Source organism: Syngnathus typhle, linkage group LG2 (genome assembly GCF_033458585.1).
Source record: "Syngnathus typhle isolate RoL2023-S1 ecotype Sweden linkage group LG2, RoL_Styp_1.0, whole genome shotgun sequence".
NCBI lineage: Eukaryota > Metazoa > Chordata > Actinopteri > Syngnathiformes > Syngnathidae > Syngnathus > Syngnathus typhle.
In genome coordinates, this window is record NC_083739.1 from 936,343 (window position 1) to 960,415 (window position 24,073).

General features: G+C 45.8%; 2 protein-coding genes across 2 annotated transcripts; both read left to right on the top strand.

The window, feature by feature from the left end:
- On the top strand, window positions 1–15,421 carry LOC133149268 (nucleolar protein 4-like). The gene is made up of 9 exons (XM_061271853.1): window positions 1–12; window positions 81–110; window positions 467–620; window positions 8,723–9,150; window positions 9,220–9,402; window positions 9,468–9,656; window positions 9,760–9,873; window positions 10,044–10,260; window positions 10,343–15,421. The coding sequence occupies exons 1-9, from the start codon at window positions 1–3 to the stop codon at window positions 10,552–10,554; spliced, it is 1,539 nt and encodes a 512-aa protein (XP_061127837.1). The 3' UTR covers window positions 10,555–15,421.
- A 344-nt stretch (window positions 15,422–15,765) lies between these two features.
- Window positions 15,766–23,354, top strand: srms (src-related kinase lacking C-terminal regulatory tyrosine and N-terminal myristylation sites). The gene is made up of 8 exons (XM_061300345.1): window positions 15,766–16,408; window positions 17,940–18,061; window positions 18,824–18,990; window positions 20,316–20,463; window positions 20,552–20,710; window positions 20,787–20,968; window positions 21,034–21,190; window positions 21,602–23,354. Exons 1-8 carry the CDS (start codon window positions 16,044–16,046, stop codon window positions 21,799–21,801), a joined length of 1,500 nt encoding a protein of 499 aa, XP_061156329.1. The 5' UTR covers window positions 15,766–16,043; the 3' UTR covers window positions 21,802–23,354.
- Window positions 23,355–24,073: the final 719 nt, after the last annotated feature.

Here is a 24,073-nt window from a genome sequence, read left to right on the forward strand (position 1 = left end):
ATGAGTTTCAATGTAAGTGGATTGTATCAACAGCGATATTTCATCTATTTGTGTCAATCCTGTCGCATATATGTTGACAGTACATCGCAACGACATTGATCATTATCAAGGTAGCTACGTATATATTGTCTTGTCCTGGTGGGGATGTTGCGTTGTCTAGATGAGCACTCGGAGACAAAGATCTTTCCGTTTGTCCCTGAGCTAACTTGATTTGCCTAGCCTGTCCATCCGGCTGCTGCTCTGCTTTTGATGAACACGCACATGCACAAAGCAGACCACCAATGCTACAGCGATTGGTCTGGTGGGACGTCACATTGATGGCCATTTCTGATGCGTGGTAAAGCTCAACAAGCAGTCACAACCAATCAGCCAAAAGTCAACGTCCATCAAATAGCGAAATTTCACAAAGACCAACTACATTGGAGCTTTCCCACTTATTGCGACCATTTCATGTTTTGTGTCCTAGAATGAGGCGTCAGTGAGCAGCAAGGACGAGGCGGACATGAGCGAGCCCTCGTGGCCGGCAGCCGACGCCGGAGCCACGTCGCAGCTCAGCCTGGCCGGCCCAGCGGATAGCATGCGCCACGGTCCCAACATCGCCGGCAACAGGGAGGACGACGGTAACATTTATGCCGCTTTCAATATTGCTTTGACTTGCTCAAGAAGGTAAATCGGATGGATTGAAAAATTCAAAGCACCCCCATCTGATAGGAAAGTAGCCATTGTTATTTTTATGGGTTGTGAAGCAGCAACACACATACGGCTAAAGTCTTCACCCTTTTGGTGCATTATTTTGCAAATTCCAAACTAAGTACCGTCATTTCCGGACTATAGGTCGCACCGGAGTATAAGTCGCACCAGACATAAAATGCCCCAAAAAGTGAAAAACAACAACATATATATGTATAAAAGTCGCTCCTGAGTATAAGTCGACCCCCCCCCCACCCGAACTATGAAAAAAAAACCGCGACTTATAGTCCGAAAATTACGGTAACTAACTTTGAACCACAGTCTTGTGGGAGGAGCTTAGCCATGTCTGTGAATTATGAATGAACTCATTTGTCACCCACTATTCAATATTAATGACGACTCATATTCTCGGTCACACGCATCGTTAGCACCAATTAGTGAAAGCTCCGATTATGTCTTCCTTGCACTTTGTTTGCTCGGATCCAGCGCACGTTAACAAATTCAACTTAGTTGATGAAGTGCGTGCGTGTGTTCTCTACAGCGTCAACTGCGGAATGTTGAATTACTTTTGAAGCAGCAGACGAAATGTTGACCCGTGTTTTTTTTTTTTTTTTTAGGACAGAAATATTTGACTTGGTGCTTGCTCTATTATGGTGCATAATGACTCACACACACACACACACACGCACACACACACACACACACACACACACACACTCTTTAGGAGCGCACACCTTATATACACATTGAGCTTCGTGTCGTTTCAAGTGTTTTCGTGACAAGAGCTGCCAAGCTGAGTGGAAAAGGTCTTAAAGGAGGATGGGCAGATCGCCGCCCACCTGCCAGTTATGCAAAAAGAGCACTTGGGGGGGGGAAAAAAAAAAAAAAGATTCTTCCACCTGTCACCTCTTGTCCTGTTTATATACGTACCTGAGCAGCACGTTATGTCCCAGAATGATTTCCGTTTATTTCTATCCCATGGTGGATGTGCCTAATCCTCCAAACTCCCTTAAGTGAGTCGAGCTAGGATCACTGCACTGCCACCATACTGCGCTGTTAAAGCAAAAATGGTCGAAAACAAAGGTTCCGATCTCGAAAACGCATGACTCGTACCTCAAGGCGCTCCTTCAAAATATTAACTTTTTAATAGGCACTTGTAATTTTTGTCTTTCGTCCCCTTTGCGCACCTTTTATTTCTTCTCGCGAGGTTCACGGGACATGAGATTTTAAAACTGAAATCCTCCGTCCAGCACAATCTAGTACTAAATCTGTCATCTCCGGAAACCTCCGGAACACCTGTGGTCTTCGCTGCTTGGAATGCCACTCCACTGACTTCACGCTGACTTCCTATCGTCGTCATTCTTCTTCATGTTTTATAATCAATGTGTGTATCGGTGCGTTCCCGCTGCGAAAGTAGGACAGCGTTGTCAAATGACCTCCCCCTGCCACCTCCCTACAGCATTGGGTTTGTGGAGAGGCTGAGGAGAGGAGGGCAGCCATTCAAAAAGGAGAAAGGAGAAGGCACATGCTTGGGCTCTTTGTGGCGGGCGGGATGAGATGAGAAGCAACAATGATTATTATTATTATTTTTACCAGTAACAATGAATGAATGAATCTTTAAGCGTCTTTGGGTTCTTGAAAAGCGCTATACAAATTTAATGAATTATTATTATTATTAATCAATGCACGGAGAGAGAGAAATGTATGATTGTCTGTGTGCGTGTTCAAAGAATTTGAAAACCAGAATGCACCCATACCAGATTTGGACACTGGTTTTTAATATGTTTTCAAATGTTTCATGTTCTGTCTGTTCTCACCTTCGATTTCGATTAACATGATGTTAACACGTTAATATTTGTGTTTTATTCCACAGTGTGGATTTTAAAATTGCGCTTTTGTGTTACCGTTTTTTTTTTTTTTTTTATAAAAGGATGGAAATATCGCTTTTAAAACGTTCATAACTCTTTGAAAGTATTCAAATGAGTTTCATCGCATCAGTTGAATAGTTTTCATTGATTTACTGGAAAGCACAAGGGCTAAAAAAGAATGGTTACCTCGGTTGGAGTGAACGGCAGGCAGGCACGCTGAGTTATCGATCATGCGCCTTATCAATTCCGCCGTGCTATGTGGACATTTTATTTTGAAAGTCTGATTAGCACATTGATCCACAGCGGTACACTGCAGTTATTTGTCCAGTAGGGACTCCACGGTGTTTAATGTGCTATTCTATACCAGGATGTATGTACTCTGTAACCTGGTCACTGTCGTCAAGGAAACCTCTCTTCCATTCGAGTGAGACTCTATGCGCTCACACACAATCTGTAAGTGCTAATGTACTCGCTGCTGGGGGGGGGGGGGGACGTGGGGGGGGGGGAGACCACGTCCTCCTTTTCAACAAAGAACCTGGAGAAGCTGAAGAAACGTCTGAAATGATATTTCTCACTTTTAGTAGTGTGAGCATTTGAATGGTGTCAGTTGAGCCAAGATGGAAGATTGATGAAAAGCTCAGTGGATGTGCTAACAAATGCAAAACCGGAGTAGTGGAAATGCTAAAGCAGATTGAGAAGCCATATCAATCTTATCCTGTTTCGGCCACTACTTTTGAAAATGGACAGAATGCCAACATGCTAGCGAGAATTAATAAATTACCGTTTTTTTCCATGTATAATGCGCAAAATTTAACTAATTTATTGTCCTAAAATCTGAGGTGCGCATTATACATGGGTACAAAAAAAAAAAAGAAATTCTTTATTATTATTATTTTTTTTTAATCCGGATATGATACGGAGGCCGCCATTGCAGATGCGCTTTCTTCTCTGCTGTTCACGTCAAACACGCTCCATACGAACACAACGCTCTCGTATCAGACGCTTGCTCGATCATCTGCTTGTTTGCTGTCACAATGTACCCTACACAAATCCGAAACATTTCTTTGCTATCGAGTTTGCTAGCGCATGCGCAATGATACTGACCGGCAGAATAACATCCGCTTGTTCCCAAAGATGATCTTTTTTCTCAAATCATTTTACGTTCACGGACTTAAGTAGGAGTCAAAATTTGGGTGCGTATTATACATGGGTACAGGCTTTTTTCCAGCATCAACATGCCATTTTTAGGGTGCGTATTATACATGGGGGCGCATTATACATGGAAAAAAACGGTAATAAAGCTTTTACCCTATTCAGTGACAACTTTTTTTTTTTTTTTTGCGAAAGCGCTATAGCAGATTTGACCCTGTACTCGGTCGGGTGCTATGATGCCGCTAATGTGTTAGAAAACATTTTTTCTATTGTAGACAGGGCTGTGGACTCGGTTCGGACTCGGGGACTCGGTCGGACTCGGTCATTTTTGCCGGACTCGGACTCAGTGCTGATTTTGACCGAGTCCACCGAGTCCGACAATAAAAAAAAAGAGGCAAGACGCAGCCAGAGAGTGTCAGGTTACAGTCAGCGCGGTAGGAGTTGGAAGAAGCAGTAAAAACTCCACCAAACTCGTCGTAATGACCCGTGACATATGTTTTATTTTGACAGTAACGATGAGAGTATATCAAATATATCCCCAAAACATATGAATGTATTGTGCACTGTGAGAGTTGATGGTTCTGTGATTGATTGATCAGGCCTGAGGCTAGTTGGATGACTTGTGTTCAAAGTCCAAAGATGCGTGGGTGGAGTTCTGATTTGTGTGTGCGCCTATATAAGCCAGTGCGTGTGTGTGTGTGCGTGCATGCGTAGGAGTGGTATGTATGGTAAGGCGAGGTCGAGGAGGAGCAAGCTCAACAGTCTGGGTCTTTGTCTTCCTCACTGTGTGTGTGTCTGTACGTGTGTGTGTGTGTGTGTGTGTGTTGTTTGCAGGCAGCATTTTTTTTTTCTTTCACCTCTCAAGGCCACAGATGATCCAGCCGCAGGCTGCACAAAACATGCAAAACACACACACACATTGCACAAAATGCATGTGAGTGTATTCAGAGGCTGGCTACACGTGGGCGTGAATGATGCGAGACAAGTGAGGCAATGTCAGTAGTTGACTCAGTCAGCATGTGTTAGCCGAGCGACTCTCTCGCCTTTGGCTTTCTTCCCCCAATGTTGATGACATGCTATTGCAATTTGGATGGCGTGTTATTGCCATGTCGCTGCCATGTTGTCCTGGTGTGGCTGGCTGTCACAATCTTGTGTGTGCTGACAAGTCTTTTCCAAAGCGTTAACGTGTCCTCACACCTTGCGTGGCTGCCATCTCAGCGCCGGCTGGGTCTGACGCTCTGAACTTTCCACGTGCTTGAAGGCATCGTGGACATTGTCGAAAAATGCCATCAGGGTTGGATCGTATTCCAAAAAGCAAGGGAAGGTGCTGTTTTCATTCATTGTGAAAGGGGGTATCAGCTTATCTGATATTTTACAGACACACACACACTCACTGTGCTTTATATGTAAAGTAGGTCAGGAGGCCAGTGGCAACCATCACTGTGCAAGCAGCTTAGGAATTTTGAAACTAAGCGCTGGATTTTGGTCGAGAGCACACACGTGTTCAGGCGTATAAACCGGCGCACCTCCATTTTTGAGTAGACGCAAACCTCGAGACAAGTCGGCTGTGTTCACCCCCACAACGGCGCAAATAGCCGTTTGGAACTGCGCGCATCAGCGAAAATAGCAAAAGGAAGCTAACTCCACTCATGCGGGTAATTGGTGCTAGCTAGCACGTGCTAGACTTTCACATGGGCATGAAAGTAGTGGCACAAAAGTGACACTCAATGTTTTGTAGCTTCCAAAGGCTTTGAATTGTGTTATCGAAGTAGACTCCCATGTCATGAATAACGTTTGGTTTTGATTTTGAAATAGTTCACACGCATCTTGTACGTTTCCATACCGTCACAATGTCATGTTGTCATGTAATGAGGCAGGTCGTGTTGTGTTGTCATGGTAACATATGATGAATGAGCAAAAAAGGCACATGAAATGATATCGCGGAAATGAGACTTGTGTCTGATATGACTCCTGTGGAAGAGAGCCAGCATCTGTTCACGGCATACTTTTGCCCTATTGACCGTGAGTGTGGGAGGAGAGGGGGGTGGGGGGGGCTCAGTTGCCATGACGATGCCAGCTAGGCAAGGCAGTCGGTCGGGGAGGGACAGCGGCGCCTTTTAGGGTGTGGCACCAAGGAACCACCGAGCGAGGGCCTGCCTTGCCAGCAGCTCGGGATAATCCATTGTAATCGGCCCTGGTGTAGGAGGTGGGAGGGGTAGGGGTGGGGGTGGGGGGCACTCTACCTTCCCCGTCTTCGTCTCTCGGGATGTGGTGAGGAAGAGGCTGAGATGAGGGGAAGGGGGAAGCAGTGAAGGAATTAGCATCTGTTAACACTCTCGCCCCCTTGGAGGGAGGCCGAGGGGAGGAGGGGTGAAGCCGCAAATGAAGCACCATGGGCGGATGACCCATACCAGCGCCCTCCCTCCCTCCCTCCCTCCCTCCCTCCCTCCCTCCCTCCTCCGAGCAAAGGTACCTTCTCCATCCTTCCCATCTTATCATCCCTCCGTCATCCGAGCAAACGTACGTTCTCCATCCTTCCCATCTCATCATCCCTCCCTCATCCGAGCAAACGTACGTTCTCCATCCTTCCCGTCTTATCATCCCTCCCTCATCCGAGCAAACGTACGTTCTCCATCCTTCCCATCTCATCATCCCTCCCTCATCCGAGCAAACGTACCTTCTCCATCCTTGCCATCTCATCATCCCTCCCTCATCCGAGCATCCGTCTACAAATCTCTTCTGTGATTTTTCCAACTCCACCTGTCCCTGCGGCCATCCTCTTCTCCCTCATCCCTTTATTATTCCTCTCATTTCCCAATGCACCCTTTTATTTTCCCCTCCTCGCCAGCCGTACTGCTCCATCTCTCTCTCTTTGGCTCTCTCCCACCCTCATCCATTCATTCCGACTCTTCCCCCCGCATCCCTCCAGGAGGGAGCCGGGATTCCCCGTTTTGCGTGGTGATGGGACGGAGGGCCTTCAGGGCAAGGGGGAGGGGAGCTGATATATTCCGGAGTGTGCCATTTGTCATCCCAACTTCAACGTTCTCCTCGGTGCGGAGGCGCTCGCAGCCGGAACGGAGGTCACGGTAGCGTCCGTGTGACGGCGTGACACACACATGCACGCTAGCGTGCTCTGAGGGGCGAGGTCATGTGATGTGCACAGCGCTCCATCACACAGGGCGTCCTATTCACACTCACACAGACAACACACACTGTCACTCCAGTTGCAAATAACAATGTGCGTTTGTAAGAAAGTGGGGTTTTCCAGACGAAACCCATTTGGTTACATCGCATGTGACGGCTGTATAGCGAATATTCGCCGACTGGAGTTTCGCTTTTGACTGATTTGCCTTTACCCCCCTATGGAAGTCAATAGTTTGATGAAAAAATTCATCGGTGTGTGTGTGTTGTGCTCTATCTGTAAGTCCTGGCTGAGTAGGAAAGTAGTTCAATAATTGGTGTGAAGGAATTGCGTTCGAGTGACGTTAGCTTAGGTTATGAGTGGAATTTTGTTCTTTCTGTCTTAAGCCATTTCCCAAGTTCTGCCACAAATAGCCAAACTGCCCAAAATGCTCTTTTCGATACACTTTTAGTGATACTAGACATTAAAACAAGAAATGGAAGAAAATACAGGTGATATTTTTTACATGGCCGTACGTGTCATGCGTGTAGAAGAAGAACCAGAAACGTGGATCATAATAACAACATGGCTGCCAACAGCGGAGCTAGCTTACAAAACGCTCATCTAACGTGACTGTTTTAAAAAAAGATACATACTTTCATTCCCATTAAGATGTAAGAACATGAAGTTTATGCAAGTTTGTGACCGAAAACAATTTTCTTTATTTATTTTTTTTTAAACGTGCTTATTGTCAGGAAAAATCAAAGGAAAACTTGTTTGGAATAATGTTGATGTGGATGGATGGATTGAAATCTGAAATCAGATTTGAATAATTGAAACCATATCAATCAAGTTGGTGTCAAAAAAATAAAAAAGGAATCATTTGTCAAAAAAGAATCTCTGTTCCGTGTCAGAATTCCTGCTGTCATGAACCGTTGATTGACAGAATGCCACGTTCTGGTGTGTGCCTTCACTGGCGCCCCCGCCTGGTCACATATGCTATATACACTCGAATCATATCTAAATATTTGTACTGTATGCATCTCTTCATATCCACATATATACAGTGTATTTCTCCCCCCTTCCCCCATCCTAATCATCATCACCTCCACCTCTAAAGCGACCCCTACCCCCACCTGACCTCTTTCTCTTGCTAGCTCCTTGCCCTCTGCCGATCCCCCAGCAGTCTTTCTTTCCGTCCTTCCTCAACGTCTTTCCTTTTCGTCCTCCTGCATCCCTTCGTTACGATGGTTACGAAATGGTACATCGGGGGGGGGGGCGTCTGTTCTGCCGCCGCAGCATCCATACACTTGCGGCCAAATCTTCAGAATCTCCAAACAGCATACTTTTAAGCAGTAATAGCAACAGTACAAGAGATGATGTTATGTTATGTTATCTACTGCTGTTTTCTCCCAGTGTAACGTATTGATCATTTATCTCTACATCCTTGAGCAGCCCACTCTTCACCTGTCTGTCAACCTTGATCCATATCTTGCCAGCATCCATTGGTCCACATTCCATTCATCCATCATGAAATGTTGATGTCCATTAAAGTGCACGATGGATGATGATAGAAGGAGGAAAAGGGTGTGGGATGCGGAGGGAGGGAGGGAGGGAGGGAGGGAGGATAGGGAGGGAGGGAGCTTGATGCTGTTTTCTGCATGTCTTGGTCCGTTGGTTTCGACTTGGTGACTTCATGCCGCCACCTGCTGAACATTTTGTGAATGTCTTTATTGAAACATGCTCAAGTGTGAAGTCAGAATATTTCGACGTAAGCATGCGGTCAAAACCAATTGAAAGCACATTCATCAATTCAAAATCTTGAATATGAAATGAATACCAGCAATGTTGAATGAATAAAGGTTGGATAAGTAACTCTCTGTCATTCCAGATGATTCATCGTCCGAGAGCGGCAGCGGCCTTCCCACCCTGACGCCTCCGTCGTCCTCCTCGGCCGCCGCCGCCGCCGCCAGGGAAGCCGATGTTGTCAACGGCAACTGTGGCCCCGCCCCGCTCGACTTCAGCGCGTCCTGGTCCTCGTCTTCCGAGGACCAGCAGATTGCGAACCTGAGCGAGCCGCCCCCTCAGAAGCCGCCGCTGGGCCCTTCTCACCTGCCCGTCACCGTGTCGGCGGCGGCGGCGGCCCTGCTCGGCGCCCTGCATCCGGCTGTGTCGGAGGAACTGCGTAGGAAGTACCCGCTGGCCGCTAAAGCTCCGCTGGCGACGCACCCTGCCTTGCCGGTGCCCCGTTCGCACATCCCGCGCGGGCACGCCTCGCTCGGCAGCGATCTGCGCCTGGAGCGCGACTACGGCGGCAAGGTGAGTGGACGGACGGCGGCCCGGACCCCCGAGCAATTTTCCCACCATCTGCCTTGCGCGTGCGCCCAGTCTCCCGTGTACACTTCCGGCGGCGGCTACGACAGCATCAAAACGGAGCCCGGCGCCGAGGACCTGAGCGCCGGCCGTCTCGGCGCCCCCGACGACGACGACGACGAGCACGACGAACACGACGACAGCGACAAGATCAACGACGCGGAGGGCGTCGACCCGGAGCGCTTGAAGGCCTTCAATGTGAGTGGGCGCCACTCGCTCGACTTTCCTAGCCAGTAACGCCGCCCGCCGCCGTCTGCCTCCAGATGTTTGTGCGTCTGTTTGTGGATGAGAACTTGGACCGGATGGTTCCCATCTCCAAGCAGCCCAAAGAGAAGATTCAGGCCATCATTGAGTCCTGCAGCAGACAATTTCCAGAATTCCAAGAACGCGCCCGCAAGCGCATTCGCACCTACCTCAAATCCTGCCGACGCATGAAGAAGAATGGCATGGAGGTACCACGCAATTGCAAATATTTCACAATCGTCGAAGTCGAGTGACTTCATCTTTTACGACGCGCATCGCTAATATGCATCGGGTTCTTTTTGCCCCGATCAGACCCGTCCCACCCCGCCTCACCTCACCTCCGCCATGGCGGAGAACATCCTGGCCGCCGCCTGCGAGAGCGAATCTCGCAACGCCGCCAAGAGGATGCGCCTGGATGCCTATCAGGTCAATCGCCGACCTTTTTATCACTCGCGATAAAAGCGTAGCATTTGATTAGCTGTACTGCGCCAGCTTTTCGAGCTCCCACTTAATGAAAACACACAATGAGGAAATAATAACGTAATAACGTGAAAAGTAGAGCAGTATTGCAACGTTCCTTCGCCTTGTGCTTGAAGGATGAGCCGATCTCGCTGGACAAAGCGTCCAGCGGTAGCGGCGCCGCCACGAGGGAGCCGGCGTCACTTGTTCCCTCCGCCTACTCGCTGGCCGCGTCCGCCTTCTCCAACCAAGAGCCGCAAGTTTACATCAACGGCGCCGGGCTCAACTACGGTTACCGCGGCTACCTGGGCGGCGCCGTTTCCCTGACGACTGGCGCCGCCGCTCAGAGCAACGGTGAGGCTGTAGGAAAGATGTATTTCGACTTTGTCGCGCCGGCCGCCCTTTTTCAGTGGATGGATTGTGTCCTCCTCGTCAGGCCCCACGGACCTCAGCATGAAGTCGCTCCCGTCGGGCAACGTGGCCACCGCCGCCAACCACTGTCTGGGCGGGCGGGGCGGGGCTTCGGCCCAACTCAGTCAACCGGAGATCGCGGCCGTGCGCCAGCTGATCGCCGGATACCGGGAGTCGGCGGCCTTCCTGCTGCGCTCTGCCGACGAGCTGGAGAACCTCATCCTTCAGCAGAACTGAAGTGGCCATCTTCAGTCCAGGAGAAAAGTTTGAAGTGGACTATTTGTAACAAGAGGTTCTGCCTCACAATCAGCTCGAGCCTCCGATGAAGAGCGACTTTGCCGAAGCTCCAGCAGCCGCTCGAGCACACGGGCTTGTACATAGAAGCACTTATCCCGCTAACTAACCTTGCCGCTACTTCATATGCACCTCGGGCGCCCGTTGACCAGAGCAGGAAATACCTCAATCATCCGCTTCCTGCCCCGCTGCTGTAAATACTCAGCTGAAGATGCGGAGGATGATGACACGCGTGTCCACTGTTTGTGTGCGCTAAATGCTAACCACTACTCCTTTATTACCTCTTACGCTAACACGGTCGTCACATCACTTCGGATCCTCGTCCGTCCATCCGTCCGTCTCTTCTCGATGGACCTAAAGCTCCTGCAGGCCTCCTCCGCTGGGATATTGCTGCTAGAACGAGAGGCGGCGGGCGCTTCAGACATGGACACCCGCCAGACCTCACAAATGGCGACGATGACAGACCACCAAAAGCTTTCTCGTGTTACGTGTCTTTGTTTGGACGAATCGGCAACAAGTCGCTACATCTACGTTATTGGCCGCCGGGCGTTGTCCGGATAAGCCGACGAGCGGCCTCGGTTTGTCGCGAGGAGAAACGTTAGCTTAGCTTAAAGTTGTATGATTTGATTTTCAAACAGTCGGCCATTAACCCGTTGGTTTTACATTGTACAGCAAGTTGGCTACGTGATTAGATGTCACTAACGTCTGCCGTCTTACAAGATTGAATGAGCTTGGTCCGTGAGCAGCCTTGTTTTGTCGCGAGGGGAACGTTAGCTTACTTTAAAGTTCACTAATACGGATCAGTCAGTGAGCAACCTTAACTTGTGAGGCCAAAGTTGGTTGAACTTAAAGTCGTTTCAAATTTGTTTTGATCATTTTTACAGCTATCTTTAAGTCTAACCTTGGTACTCTCATTGTCCTCTCGCGTCAGCATCGGGCTAAAGTTAGCTTGGCTTCAAAAGGTATCGTTGAAAACAAATTTGAAACGTGTAGACACATTGTACAGCCAGTCATCAAAGCAACATAACGTTGTCTTCTCAAAGTACAATGCCTTCCTATGGATAAGATGGGCTTATGCTCACATAAGCTAACTGGTGGGAACAAATAAGGTGGCCATTTTGCTATGGGAACAAATAAGCGTCAATGGAGGTGGCCATTTTGCTATCGGGCGAATTTGGGTTTAACATTGAGCTTTTTTTGGTTCTTTTGGCTAAAAAGACAAAACGATGTTGCCCCAAGCCCAGGGCTATGATATTAATACGCTGCCTTTGCACTTAACTAGTTTGCGTCTTTTTTTCATCTGGATTTCAGTCGTGAGGAGGTGGAAAAAACATTCTCCTTTGATCGAATCCAACATCGATGTTGCTTACCAAGGAGTCATCCATCCCTAGGTCGCACGAAGCGAAGATAACAAATCGGAAAATGAAAGTTGTGACACAAAGCTGACACTTTATGCTTACTTTTGAGTTTAATGTGCGAAAACAACAATTACAAAAGTGAACTGAAGGGACCGATGAGAGGATTTCAAAGAGCGACTTGTTTCCGACCGTGATGTTTTTATTTTGTGGTGGAAAGGGGGCAGGTGGTGTGCGCGTCGCACTAGCTTTTGTGATTTTTTTAAAAAAAATATTTCTTTTACACAATGCAGCTGATAATCACACAATTAAGTTAACAATTGCGAGAGCAAAGAGAGTTAACGTGACTTGTTGGCTTTGTGGAACATTCCCGATTTGAACTGTGAAGAATGTTTTTGTTATGGTTTGATTTTTTTTTTTTTCACAAATATGCAAAAAAAAGAGGGGCGAACGAGGAAGGATGCGATCAAGTCACACGATCCGTGCGACACTGCGCTACAATCAGGTTCGAAAGGTTCCAAGCCAGGTGTCGGGAAAATATGGCCTGGGGACGGATATGCTATGATCCGTTCTTTCATTCTAATAATAATCGGAATGATTAAATTGGGGTTAAATTGGTTGATTGGAAGAATCGTTTTATTAAAGAATTGCTACGGCATTGAATTAGTGAAGCCAAAAGAAGACGTTTGATTTTGATTCTATTTTACATACACATTTACATTGGTTTCCACTAAGGCAAACATAAAATAACCAGCAAAGGACAATCTTTGCCAAATTCTAAATTGCTGTTTCCAATCGAATTTTTACGAGTAAACTCCACCTCCTGATGCCAGATTGTTTTTTATTTCCAAAATCAACTTTTTTTAAACAATCTATTTTTTGTATACAATGTTCGACAGTGTTTGCATTCTGAATTGTTGCCCAGCTGCAGCCCCCATCCCAAGGAAAAAAACAAAAAAAACTTCCTTACTATTTGAGTTGATGTCATTCAATAAGTCCATCTCAAACTTAATCATAGAAAAGACGGTTCACAAACCTAGTGAGCAATGGGACAACATAGTGAGCCTAGTGGTTAACACCTTTGTCTCAAAGTTGATGGGTTCTGGGTTTGAATCTCAGCTTCGGACCTTCTGCCTGCATGTTCTTCTCCCTGCATGGGTTTTCGCTAGGTCCTCCAAAAACATGCACGCTCGCTCTGCCAATTGAACACTCCAAATTGTCCATGTGTTAAATGTGAGCGTAAATGATCGTTTCTTTCCATGTGTCTTGCAATTGGCTGTCAACTAGTCCCAGGGTTGACATTGGTAACACATCATACTGCTAGTCAGTCAATACATCTGGCCAGAAAGTCATGTGAAAGACTCTAAATTGCCCATAGGTGTAAATGCTCATTTTGTGCCCTGCAATCGATCGATTGGCGACCATTCCAGGGTGTACTCAGCGTCTTGCCCAAAGTTGATTTGGATAGACTCCAGCTCTCTGAGGACACAAATACATTGGCCAGCTATTTATCACTGACTGTGTTACACGTTCGTGTCATGGATACGTATCTTTCTTTCTTTCTTTCTGCTGTGTTCTGGATGATGATGACGATCTGAATCGCTCGCTTGGCCTCGTTTCACTCAGCGCAAGTGTGATGTTTACATGTACAGAACTTCAACTTCCCTCGTATTCACTGATTTTTCTCCGAACCCCCAACAACACCCTCCAACAATGAAAATGGGAAGAACAACATAGAAATAACAGCTGGAAGTCGTTCGTGTTTCTTCACCTCTATTTATTTGTTTGTCTATTTTCTGAACCCTACCGATCTTTGCAAACAGCTCTTTAACATTGAACCTGATGTGATTCATGTTAAGCTGCTCACTACATCTCACGAGTCTGAGTTAGGGATACTAACCGCTTGTTATTGTTTCGACAGAGGTCACTGAAAGGATGCTAATAGATAGCATTTAGCCATGTGTGACTTAACAGATCCTAAGAGTTTGCTGTCGTGTAATCATGCATTAAGATAGGGTCACGCTAACTGCTTGCTAACATTTAGCCAAAAGTCGCAGAACCGTGTGACTACGTAACCAAGTGATGCTAACTGCAGTTAGCATTTAGCCATAGCTGTCTGAGGAGTCGTTTGTTAACGTTACAAAAAAACGTCTGTCAAAATGCTGATTATAAATGAAATGGCCACATCAACCTGAGTACACCGCATCAGGAAGTTTAGAATTTGGATGACGACATGGTCGGTCCAAAGTTGTTTTGAGGAATTAAAAAAAGGAGGCAAAAATCAAATTGCTTGAGCAGGCCAACGTTTTGAGACGTCACTGGGTCACCGTGATGTTTCAAATGTGGATACTATCCCCTAAAAACTAGCGTGAATGCCGATTGGTGAGAAGATCCGTGTGGGTAGTAGAATAGGTCTTTAAGCGGTCGATTGGCGGATGGAGGATTTTAGAGGCATCTGACGGGGTCATAACATCTAGCCATAAATTGCAGAGGTTGTGCCAATCGTTTTTTTACTGACTAAGTGATGCTAACTGCTGTTGGTATTTAGCCACAGGATACATGCCCTCTGTTTGCATTTGCTAGCTAGCTAGCCAAACGGCTTCTCAACGAGCACACCCGCTTATCCAACGAGAGCCCCAACCGATGTAGTTTTGCAGATAAATAAATAAATACAGATTTTGGTTCTCTTCAACATCTGGCTAGCGTCCAGCTATGCATCAGTTAGACCTAACCGCTTGGGCCACCGAGGGAAGAATAATGGTGCATTTCTCGACAGTTCTTGACGAAAGGATACAAACGGGTTGCTAGCGTCTAACCGTGCACTGTATACATTAGGGATTGTCAATGCCTTTTAGCATGAAGCCATAGGAATTTGCCCATGTGTGTGCTATTAATGCTATTAACCCCATTCATTCATTTTGGATGCTAACAGCTAGTTGGGTGCCAGTTGTGGGTGAACAAATGAAACAAGAAGCATCTTTCATTATTATTATTTTTGGTTGGAGGGGCTCAGTTGTGTAGACGCTCATACACACACACACACACACACACACACACACACACACACCGATGGATGGGTGTGAGAGAATGAAAAGCCATTGAGACCCACTTTGGAGGTCTATTCGTATATTTAGCGATCGAGAAGGGTGCAGACGACACACGTCAATCTCAGGAAACAAAAACAACACAAAGTTTTGTACAGACTCATTTGCTGCCCTCTTTGATACCATTTTCTATTTATCGTCTTTCTCGGTTTCATACAGCAGTGGACCTAATGTGTTCATATATGTAAATGAGACTTTATGTTGTGTTTTGTCAAAGAGAACATATCACGTCAACAATCTAACGGTGACTTTATTTTCAATGTGCTGTCACTTGGAACGTTTTGTTTTTTCTTCGGACCTCCTGAAATGTACAACACAAAGTTAAATATACTAATGGTAATAAAAAGTGTCCTAACCAGCTCAGTTCTTTTGTCTTTTCCAACAAAAGCAATCGAATTAGGTTGAGATGAACGCTTTTTAACGGGCTTTCAGCACCATACGTAAAGACCGAGAGAAAATATCACCTATTTGACTTGAATGTTGAGAGAATAATCATGCAAGAATTCGTTCAATCCGACTTTTTGCCAGTGGGGAGAATGTGTGACGTCATCGTGATCGTTGCTCATTGTTTGTAGGGTGCGCGCCCATGTGCCCGCGCACGCACCTGTCAGGTGTCACGCACGCGTGACCCAAAGACTTGAAAGGACTCGCGTGAACGCACGCCATCTTGATCCACACGACTGTCGGTCGGTCCAAAACTGAGGCCGAGCCCGAAGCTGTCACCTCGGATGTCCTCGGCCGCCACCTCGGATGTCCTCGAGCGCTCGCTTCCGCATTCCCACGGCAGCGGCTCGGGAGAAAAACCGGTCGGTCCGGCTCATCTGGAGCGCGCTGCCGCTGGTCCGGAACAATGCTTCATCCCGGCCGGCCGCAGCAGGGCGCGCGGGGCGGCTGCTTCTGTGCTGCTTGGCTTCTGCTGGGCTGCGGGGGCTCGCGTTGGACGCTTGAAGGACGCTCGTGAGATCCGGAGGTCATGGAGGGCTGCTGCCGCTCCTGCATGCCCTGTTTGAAGCGCCTTTGGGACTACATCTGGCCCGACTTCCGCTACCCGAGCCAGGTGATCGCCAACCCGGCCGCGCACGGAGCCGAGATCAGGACGGTGTCGGGCGACATCCGCGTGCCGTCGCCCAAGAAGAGGGCGGTCCAACTGTACGCGGCGCTCTTCGACTTCGAAGCCCGCAGCGATGACGAGCTGACGGTCCGCGAGGGCGAGAAGCTTTCTGTGCTGGAGCAGCGGGGTCACTACGTACTGGCCAAAAAAGTCACCGGCTCGCTGGAGTCTGGACTCATCCCTGCCAACTATGTGGCCGTCCTCCAGGACGAGTTCGCCAAACACAAGTGAGTGCGAGCGAGCGCTCTGATTTCAGGTCGGTGAACACCGTGCGCCCGCCTCACCTCAAGCCTAGGGCCGCGAATTGGGGGCTGACCTCAGGTCGGTCGCTTGGCATCCTGCTTTCGACCTCAGGTCGGTCGGTCGGTCGCTTGGCATCCTGTTTTCGACCTGCTCCACCTCACGCACGCACGCACGCACGCAGAAAGAAGAATGATGGAAAAGATAGATGACATTTTCTCATGTGTTTGAGTCAAATGTTTTGTTTATTCGAAACTACTGACAATATCATTTCAATCATTTAGGATTCGCGTTAATGCTCCTTAAAGGGCCAGTCGTTTTTTTTTTCTTTCTTTCTTTCTCCCTTCATTTTCTACAGACTGGCTTTATTTGACACCATCAGGATTTTGGAGCTGATTGGTCATGAAGTTAAAAAAAAGAAAAAAATTGAAACGCATTGAGGAAAGATAGTAACAATTCAACCTTAATTCACCAAAGGCGCTGCTGAACTATTAATATACAAATTCCCCACCCCAAAAATTCATTTAGGGGGAAAAAAAATTGAAAATAGCCCGACTGTATATGCTAAGAAACTTGTTTAGAACATCCCTGCATTGAATAAGATTCTGTTTGTTGTCATGTATTCTTTTGTGGCTCCAATCTATGATGTCGTTGATCGCTCAGTAAATTGATCGATTTTGTATTCTCTTGCGCCGATCTCTGTAGAGTATTATAATATATGTACTTGATGTATTTGACCTTTCTGGCATGTTATTTGTCATTTCCACAATCAAAGTTAATGTGACATTTAAAATACTGCTGCTTCTGCTGCTTTGTTGACGCTGACCTTGTTCTTATTTTGCGTGTCGAGCAGAACCGGTTTAACCCTCAAACAAAACGGACCCATTAGTACATTTTCTTCATAGGCCGCCGAATTGCTCATATTTCATATTCCCCTCTTTCTCATTTCAAGATACTGCTTTGCCTCTTTTATTATGAAAAAAGAAAATGCAAAGGATAAAAAAATGAAAATATGAATCGTCTCTCCCATGGTCACCTTCAAGTGTTGCACAAGATCCGCACTGCTGCTTCTTTTGGAATCCACGTCAGACAAAAAAACAAAACGGAAAGCACCTTTTGAACGAAGCTCTTGTGCGTGACGGTGCATTTTGGCCAACTTGCGTTCCACTTTGGAACTTCATCCAAAGGTTGTTGTTTGTGCGGCTTTGAGTAAGAAATAATCCAAAATATGTGATTGGCAAGGACTAAGAATACATCCGAATGACATTTTTAATTGAATCAGTCATTTCTTGTTAGTTTCAGCGAAACCTGAGCCACACGCCCACACCGATCACATCCAAGTCAACCGTCTGTCTCACCTGCGCCAACCAGTTTAGTGTTTACATTCTTCTTCTGTTTATATCTGCGGCGGCTACGATAGCTCATTTGTTCATCTGCAACCTCCTGACTCAACATATTAGCTCCTTAAGGGTGGGGCCTTAAGAAATGAGATGTTGACTGAAATGGCCGTGTGCGCAGGTGGTACTACGGCAACATCAACCGGACCAAAGCCGAGAAGCTGCTGCTGGCCCCCCAAAACAAAGATGGCTGCTTCCTGGTACGCATCAGTGAGAGTCACAGTGATGAGTACACCATCTCGGGTGCGTATGTCTTTTTACTTTTGAGGTATAGTCTTGTCATAGATTTACTTTTTGACCATGTTCTGCGTTTTTCTTGTGTGGTTATTGTCTTGGAATGGGCTGAACAGTCAAGAAAAACAAGAGTTTTCTTTTGAAGAGTTCCAAATTGATCCTAAACATTTGGGTTGAAATATTACACCTTTTTTTTCTCAGTGGTTTTATTCAGGTATTATTACTTTTTTGTTTGTTTTATGGGCAACGTTTTCATGTCAAAAAAATGTTGTTTATTAACTACTGCATAATAGTAACATTGACTTTTTTCTCAGTTTTAACTTATTACCTTGTTATGAAAATAAAGATTTAGTTTCACAAATACTGTATTCCACATGATACTACTAAAATTCAGATATCTTTTTTCTTAAACTACTTTTTAATGCTTGTATTTTTTTTTTCACATTTCTTTTTGTTTTAGGTTGAGGTTTTTTTTAACCATTTATATATATATTTTTTTTTCTTGCAAAAATAAGCACTTTGTCAAGAATAGTCAATAGAATCTTTTTTTTTTGTAATTTTACAATTTTCTTTACTCTCAAATTATGCCAGTTTAAAAGACCCCCCATTTTTTTCACAATTTATCCTTTTCAGATTGGTGCAACCACTATATTAATATGCAAAAAACGTTTTTGGGTGCAAAATAGGAGTTCTAGCTTCTCTCTCTCTGTGGTTGATGCTTGAACACAAAACCTCTGATGTGGCCATCTTTTGTGCCCGTTAAACTTCCAGCTCGAAGCGACGGGAAGGTGATCCACTTTCGTGTGCAGCGTTCCTCCATCGGCGCTTATTTCGTGTCAGACAAGGTCTCCTTCGCGACGCTGGGCGAGCTGGTCTCGTACTACCAGAAGAACCCTCGCAGTTTGGGCGTGCTGCTGACGGAACCTTGTGCTCAGCAGGTAAAGCTTCACACAGCCCAGTGCTTCTCAAATAGTAGGGCGCGCCCCGCTTGGGGGGCGCCGTGCTATACCTGGGGGGGCGCGTGTGACTAGGAATAGGCTTTTTGTTTTGCAGTACTAGAATAAAGTGTAATTGCGCATCTTCCCAGCAGGGGGCAGTAGCGCTCTCATTGTTACTTCTGTGACGTTTGCGACAGTGCAACATTTTACGACTTAAAAGACAAGTTAGGATAGTCACGGTGGGGAGGGGGGGGGGCGCGAAAAGTTTTCTTCTTGCTAGGGGGGGGCGTAACAGAAAATAATTGAGAAGCACTGGTCTATATGCATCAATATGTTTTGGTCAGCGCTTCCAGCCCAGTTCCAGTTTTTGTTGTCAAAGAATGCAACTTCTTTTCCTTCAGGGATTTAGGGAAGGTCTTCTTTAAGAAAAAAAAAAAGACATTATTCTCACATAGTTATGATTTATTTCTTTAAAAAAAAAGTACAACTTATTCCTTTGCATTTCAACTTCTTTTTGATGACACAATCTCTAAAATATCGAAAGAAATTACAACTATACTCTTGTACAATGGCTTTTTTGTGTAGCCACCTTTTAGAGTTCTCATAGATTCTTCGAATTTTAGAATTGTTCATAAATCCAAAACATGAAATATAATACTCAAAATAGTCCAACTGTTTCCCTTAAGAATTTCAATTACAAAAAATTTTTCACTCAATTTTAATGCAATTTTACTCTTGTATATTCCAATTTTTCAAATGATATACTCTTTTCTGACAATTTCAAACTTGATTCTCTTACTAGGATTATTTAGTTTCATTTCAGTGTACACAGAACTGATAATAGCAATGGTGGTATAATAAGTGATATCAAAACATAATATTGTAGCGACAATAATTGTACGGTATTAGAATGCTCGCATTTCAATGAAGTTTCCTAGTAAATGTTAACAAGGAGGCCATGCTTGTGACATTGTTGTTTCTTTGTGGAATGGACAAATCTCATTCAGGAGTTATCATTTCAGTCTTTTGTCACGTTTTCCCTTTTTTTTTTATTTTTACTACATTGTGTTGACTTGTCAAATGTCAAAGGCTTTCACTGTGGATCATGTTTGTGGCACGTCCATAATAAAAGACGATCACAAGAAAGTCGCCTGGCTTGTCTTCTTCATCAAACGACCGCTTTGTCCTCTTGGTGGTCCTCGGCGCTGAGGACACTCGAGCATGTCAGAGAAGAACCGGCGAGGAACCTGCTGCGTGAAAGACGGATGACGCACGTACACACCCCGGCGCCGTGCGGCGCGTACTCACATGCTTGTGCTCTGCAGCGGGAGCTTTACGACATGGAGCCTTGGGAGCGGCCTCGGGAGGAGTTCAAGATGCACCGCAAGTTGGGCGAAGGCCACTTTGGAGAAGTGTGGGAGGCTCTGTGGACCACCGAGAATAAGCGAGTAGCCATTAAGATGCTCAAACAAGGTATCCTTCCACTTGATTTTCACCTTTTGCGCATTGGTCTGGAAGAGTTGAAGAGAGTTGAGCCGTTTTTCTTTTGGCTGATGTTCAGAGGACACCAAACAGGATGAGTTTGTGAAGGAGGTGCAAGCGCTGAAGAGCCTCCACCATCCCAAGCTGATCCAGTTGCTGGCCATGTGCTCCAGAGGAGAACCCGTCTATATCGTGACCGAGCTGATGACCAAAGGAAGCCTCAAATCTTACCTGGCCTGTGAGTTTAGAAAATGACCATTCCAAATGTTCCCGCAAAAACATCTCCATTGAGAGTTACATTTCAACGTGCGTAGCTGCAGAAGGCCAGGTGCTGACCTCGGCTCACCTCATCTACATGGGCAGTCAGGTGGCCGAGGGCATGGCCTACCTGGAAGACAGGAACATCGTCCACAGAGACTTGGCGGCCAGAAACGTCCTGGTGGGAGAGGATCTGGTCTGCAAGGTGGCAGACTTTGGACTGGCTCGTATTATCAAGGTGTGTTGACGACTTCTAAAAGGAAGTACTTTGTCAAAGCAATCCAATTTGGCCCCGTTTTCCAGGACAGCGTGTACACGGCAAGCCGGACCACCAAGATCCCCGTGCGGTGGACGGCGCCAGAGGCCGCCATTCACCAAAAGTTCTCCGTCAAGTCCGACGTGTGGTCCTTTGGCGTTCTGCTCTACGAGATGATGTCACGTGGGAAAATGCCCTACGAAGGTAGCCGCAAAGTCATATTTTAGGGGGCCTCAACATGAGCCCTGAAGAACGCCCTCTGAAAGTTTGGAAATGAACCCTGGGCACTAGCTTGACGGGTCAATGTGAAATGTATACATCAACGTAGAACACCCCAAAAAGTCTCAAGAACCCATGCATGAAATTCCGCCAGGGTGGTGACATAAAGCAGTCATTTACCTTCAGTTGCAGTGAGTCTCAGTGCTATGTGAGCTCCCTCTAGTGGTATGCTCTTCGGTTCCTGCGGCTTAAACTTCCGTTTTTGTTACCGTCAAATTCAGGTAAGGTCAAATGGAGTTTGAAACCTTGAGTGAAGTTCAAGCCGACGTAGCGTACGTATATTGTCATTTGTTTTGCTACATTTCCAGCTCAGTGAATTGTGTGACGACCTTTCAGGCAAAAGCAACAAGCAGGTGTTGGAACTGCTGTCATCAGGGACTCGCCTGGCGTGTCCCGGCAGATGTCCTCACAACATCCACCGCATCATGATGGACTGCTGGGCGGCCGAGCCGTCCAAGAGGCCTTCCTTCCATGCTTTGCATAGCCAGCTGGACTCCATTTACGCTCGGATCTACTTCAAGACCATTGAGGTGTGACCAGGTGGAGGTGGACAAGTTTGTTCCCACAGACGCTGAGAGAAAGTGTCGCGAAAGAAGTTTTCATCTGAAGACCACCAATGATGAATACAGGCCACAAAGAGGCGCTACGTGCAATAATGATGTCACATTGCTGCCTGACGGAAGCTCCTATTTTTGTCCAATCTTCAATCACCTTTCCAAAGGAAGATGGAACCTTTCTGATTTCTCAATGGAGGCAGAATTGCCTTTTGGTCATTAGCATGATCATTTCTTCAGAAGAAAAATGGAAACCTGAAAGTGTTCAGGCTCGCATAGTTGTTTAAAGCACTGCGCATTGACAAATTTGGGCTCAGGGCTTTTTTTGGATAAAGAGTATTTTAAAATTCGTAAGAACGAGTTACCCTTTCTCCCCCTCCTTGATTGAATTGGATTTATTTTTTGATGGAATCGAATAATTGGTTATTTGATTTATTAAGAAAGTATTGCAAAGATTTACCAAGAACTTTACAAGTAATGAATACGCCCGAAATGTTTGCATTTGCCCATATTAGTAGTTTGAGCTGTAAAGAATGATCATTTCTGGTCAACAAATGTTTACTACCAAATTTTTTTAATTAGAGATGCAAGTCAACTTTTCGAGATGGATTTTTTACACTCATTCCAAATCTTCCCTACTTTGTTCTCTTTTTTTTTCGGTGATGTCATAGCTACAAATGACAAGTAACGATTAAATTCGTATCACGTAAGCTTTTCTAGTTCAAACATAAAAACGAAAATATTGCGTAACCCTTACGTGCTCGAAAGTAATTGCCTTTTTTTAAAAATTTGTGTCAAAAATACTTTTCAGGACTCATTAAGCATCTGTATTTTAAAATATGCTTTAGACCAGCGTTATGATCTAAAACATTATTTGATTGTGCTTTTTAACAGCCACTCAGCAGAGCAAAACAGGAAAGACTTTCCAACAGATAGCAGCATTCTTACTTGACACTAATGACTACTTTTGAGGTCACGCAAAAAATGTTATTAGGTGAATTCCTCCATTGGCGAATTCAACATGGAAAATGTTGTTGCGTTTAAATTCGCTGTAGATTACAATGTATTAATAAAAAAAAGATATTAAAATAGGAACGAATTATATTTTATTTGTCTAGATATATTTTATTTGTATAATTCAGGTTTTACATGTTTTATTTTTTTAATGACATTTTTAAATCTTTCCTCGTCTGATGACCCGACCCATTCATCCTTTTTTTTTTTTTTTTTTTCTCTAAATAAAAGTGAGCACAAAAGTTTGCCCACCCCTTGGCTGTTTTGCACATTCCAACACTCGGCTGGTGTGTTACTGGTGTGTATTACGTTAAGTCAGTCTTCCAGACGCGTCCAGAGGGGGCGCTATGTTTACACAGGGCGGGCGCCTGCGCTTTTCACAGGGTTGCTTGCTTGCATGCCATGCAATGAAACACAACAATGCAACTTTGTTACTTTGACATTTACAATCTTGAGCCATACAAAAAAGAAAAATGTATAGTGACTTATGAGTCACAAACAATAAAATCTTTCCACTCTAATGTTGACATGCTTGTTAGTGATGTGTTACAGGAAGTACTTGAAAGTTTGGGTTTGGAGAAAATAAGAAATGTATGTAGCGGATGGAATGATCTGTAGCCATGCCCGCATCTCTGGTCCTAGGTCGAAGAGGCTGGCTTCCAAGGGTGGTCCACATAAGGGGCAGATGTTGATTATATGGTCGGCGGTCTGCTCAGGGTCACCGCACTCACATGCCGCACTGTCCGCCAAGCCCCACGTCTTCATTGATGACCCAAAGCGACCGACCCCAGTCCGTAGGCGGTTCAGCGTGGTCCATTGCCGGCGTGGTAGGTCGTCTCCTCCGATGGCGCCATCTCCTGGGTCCCAAATGTAGCGGTGGACTCCTCCATCGTGTCCTTTCAAATCTCACCGTGCCCATTTTTGTTTTACAGTCACCTATTGACACTCCGTCCCAGAGAGTTTCCTATGGTGCCCCATAATGTCCCCTATTGACATTGTCCCATAATGATCCCATCCTTCTTTTTTGTCCCAGCATATAGCATCATGTGAAATGATGTCCACTTTGTTTGCTAGTTCCCCATTTTGGCGTCTAGAATGTCTTTTATTGATTAGAGAATTGTTTGGTAATGAAAACTTGATTTCCCGTAGTGTGGTTGTTTGGCCTCGTGTGTGGTGGTGACACACAAGCAACTCACGCCAGTAAGAATGCAATCCATCGGCACCTTCATGGCATGTGTTG

What these genes read in the sequence shown, in the direction of transcription:
- srms (XM_061300345.1), top strand. Translation starts at nt 16,044, where the DNA reads ATGGAGGGCTGCTGCCGCTCCTGCATGCCCTGTTTGAAGCGCCTTTGG. An exon ending in GACGAGTTCGCCAAACACAA is followed by an intron (nt 16,409 to 17,939) that starts GTGAGTGCGAGC and finishes CCGTGTGCGCAG; the next exon opens with GTGGTACTACGGCAACATCA. An exon ending in CATTAAGATGCTCAAACAAG is followed by an intron (nt 20,464 to 20,551) that starts GTATCCTTCCAC and finishes GCTGATGTTCAG; the next exon opens with AGGACACCAAACAGGATGAG.
- LOC133149268 (XM_061271853.1), top strand. An exon ending in AGCGCGACTACGGCGGCAAG is followed by an intron (nt 9,151 to 9,219) that starts GTGAGTGGACGG and finishes GCGTGCGCCCAG; the next exon opens with TCTCCCGTGTACACTTCCGG. An exon ending in AGCGCTTGAAGGCCTTCAAT is followed by an intron (nt 9,403 to 9,467) that starts GTGAGTGGGCGC and finishes GTCTGCCTCCAG; the next exon opens with ATGTTTGTGCGTCTGTTTGT.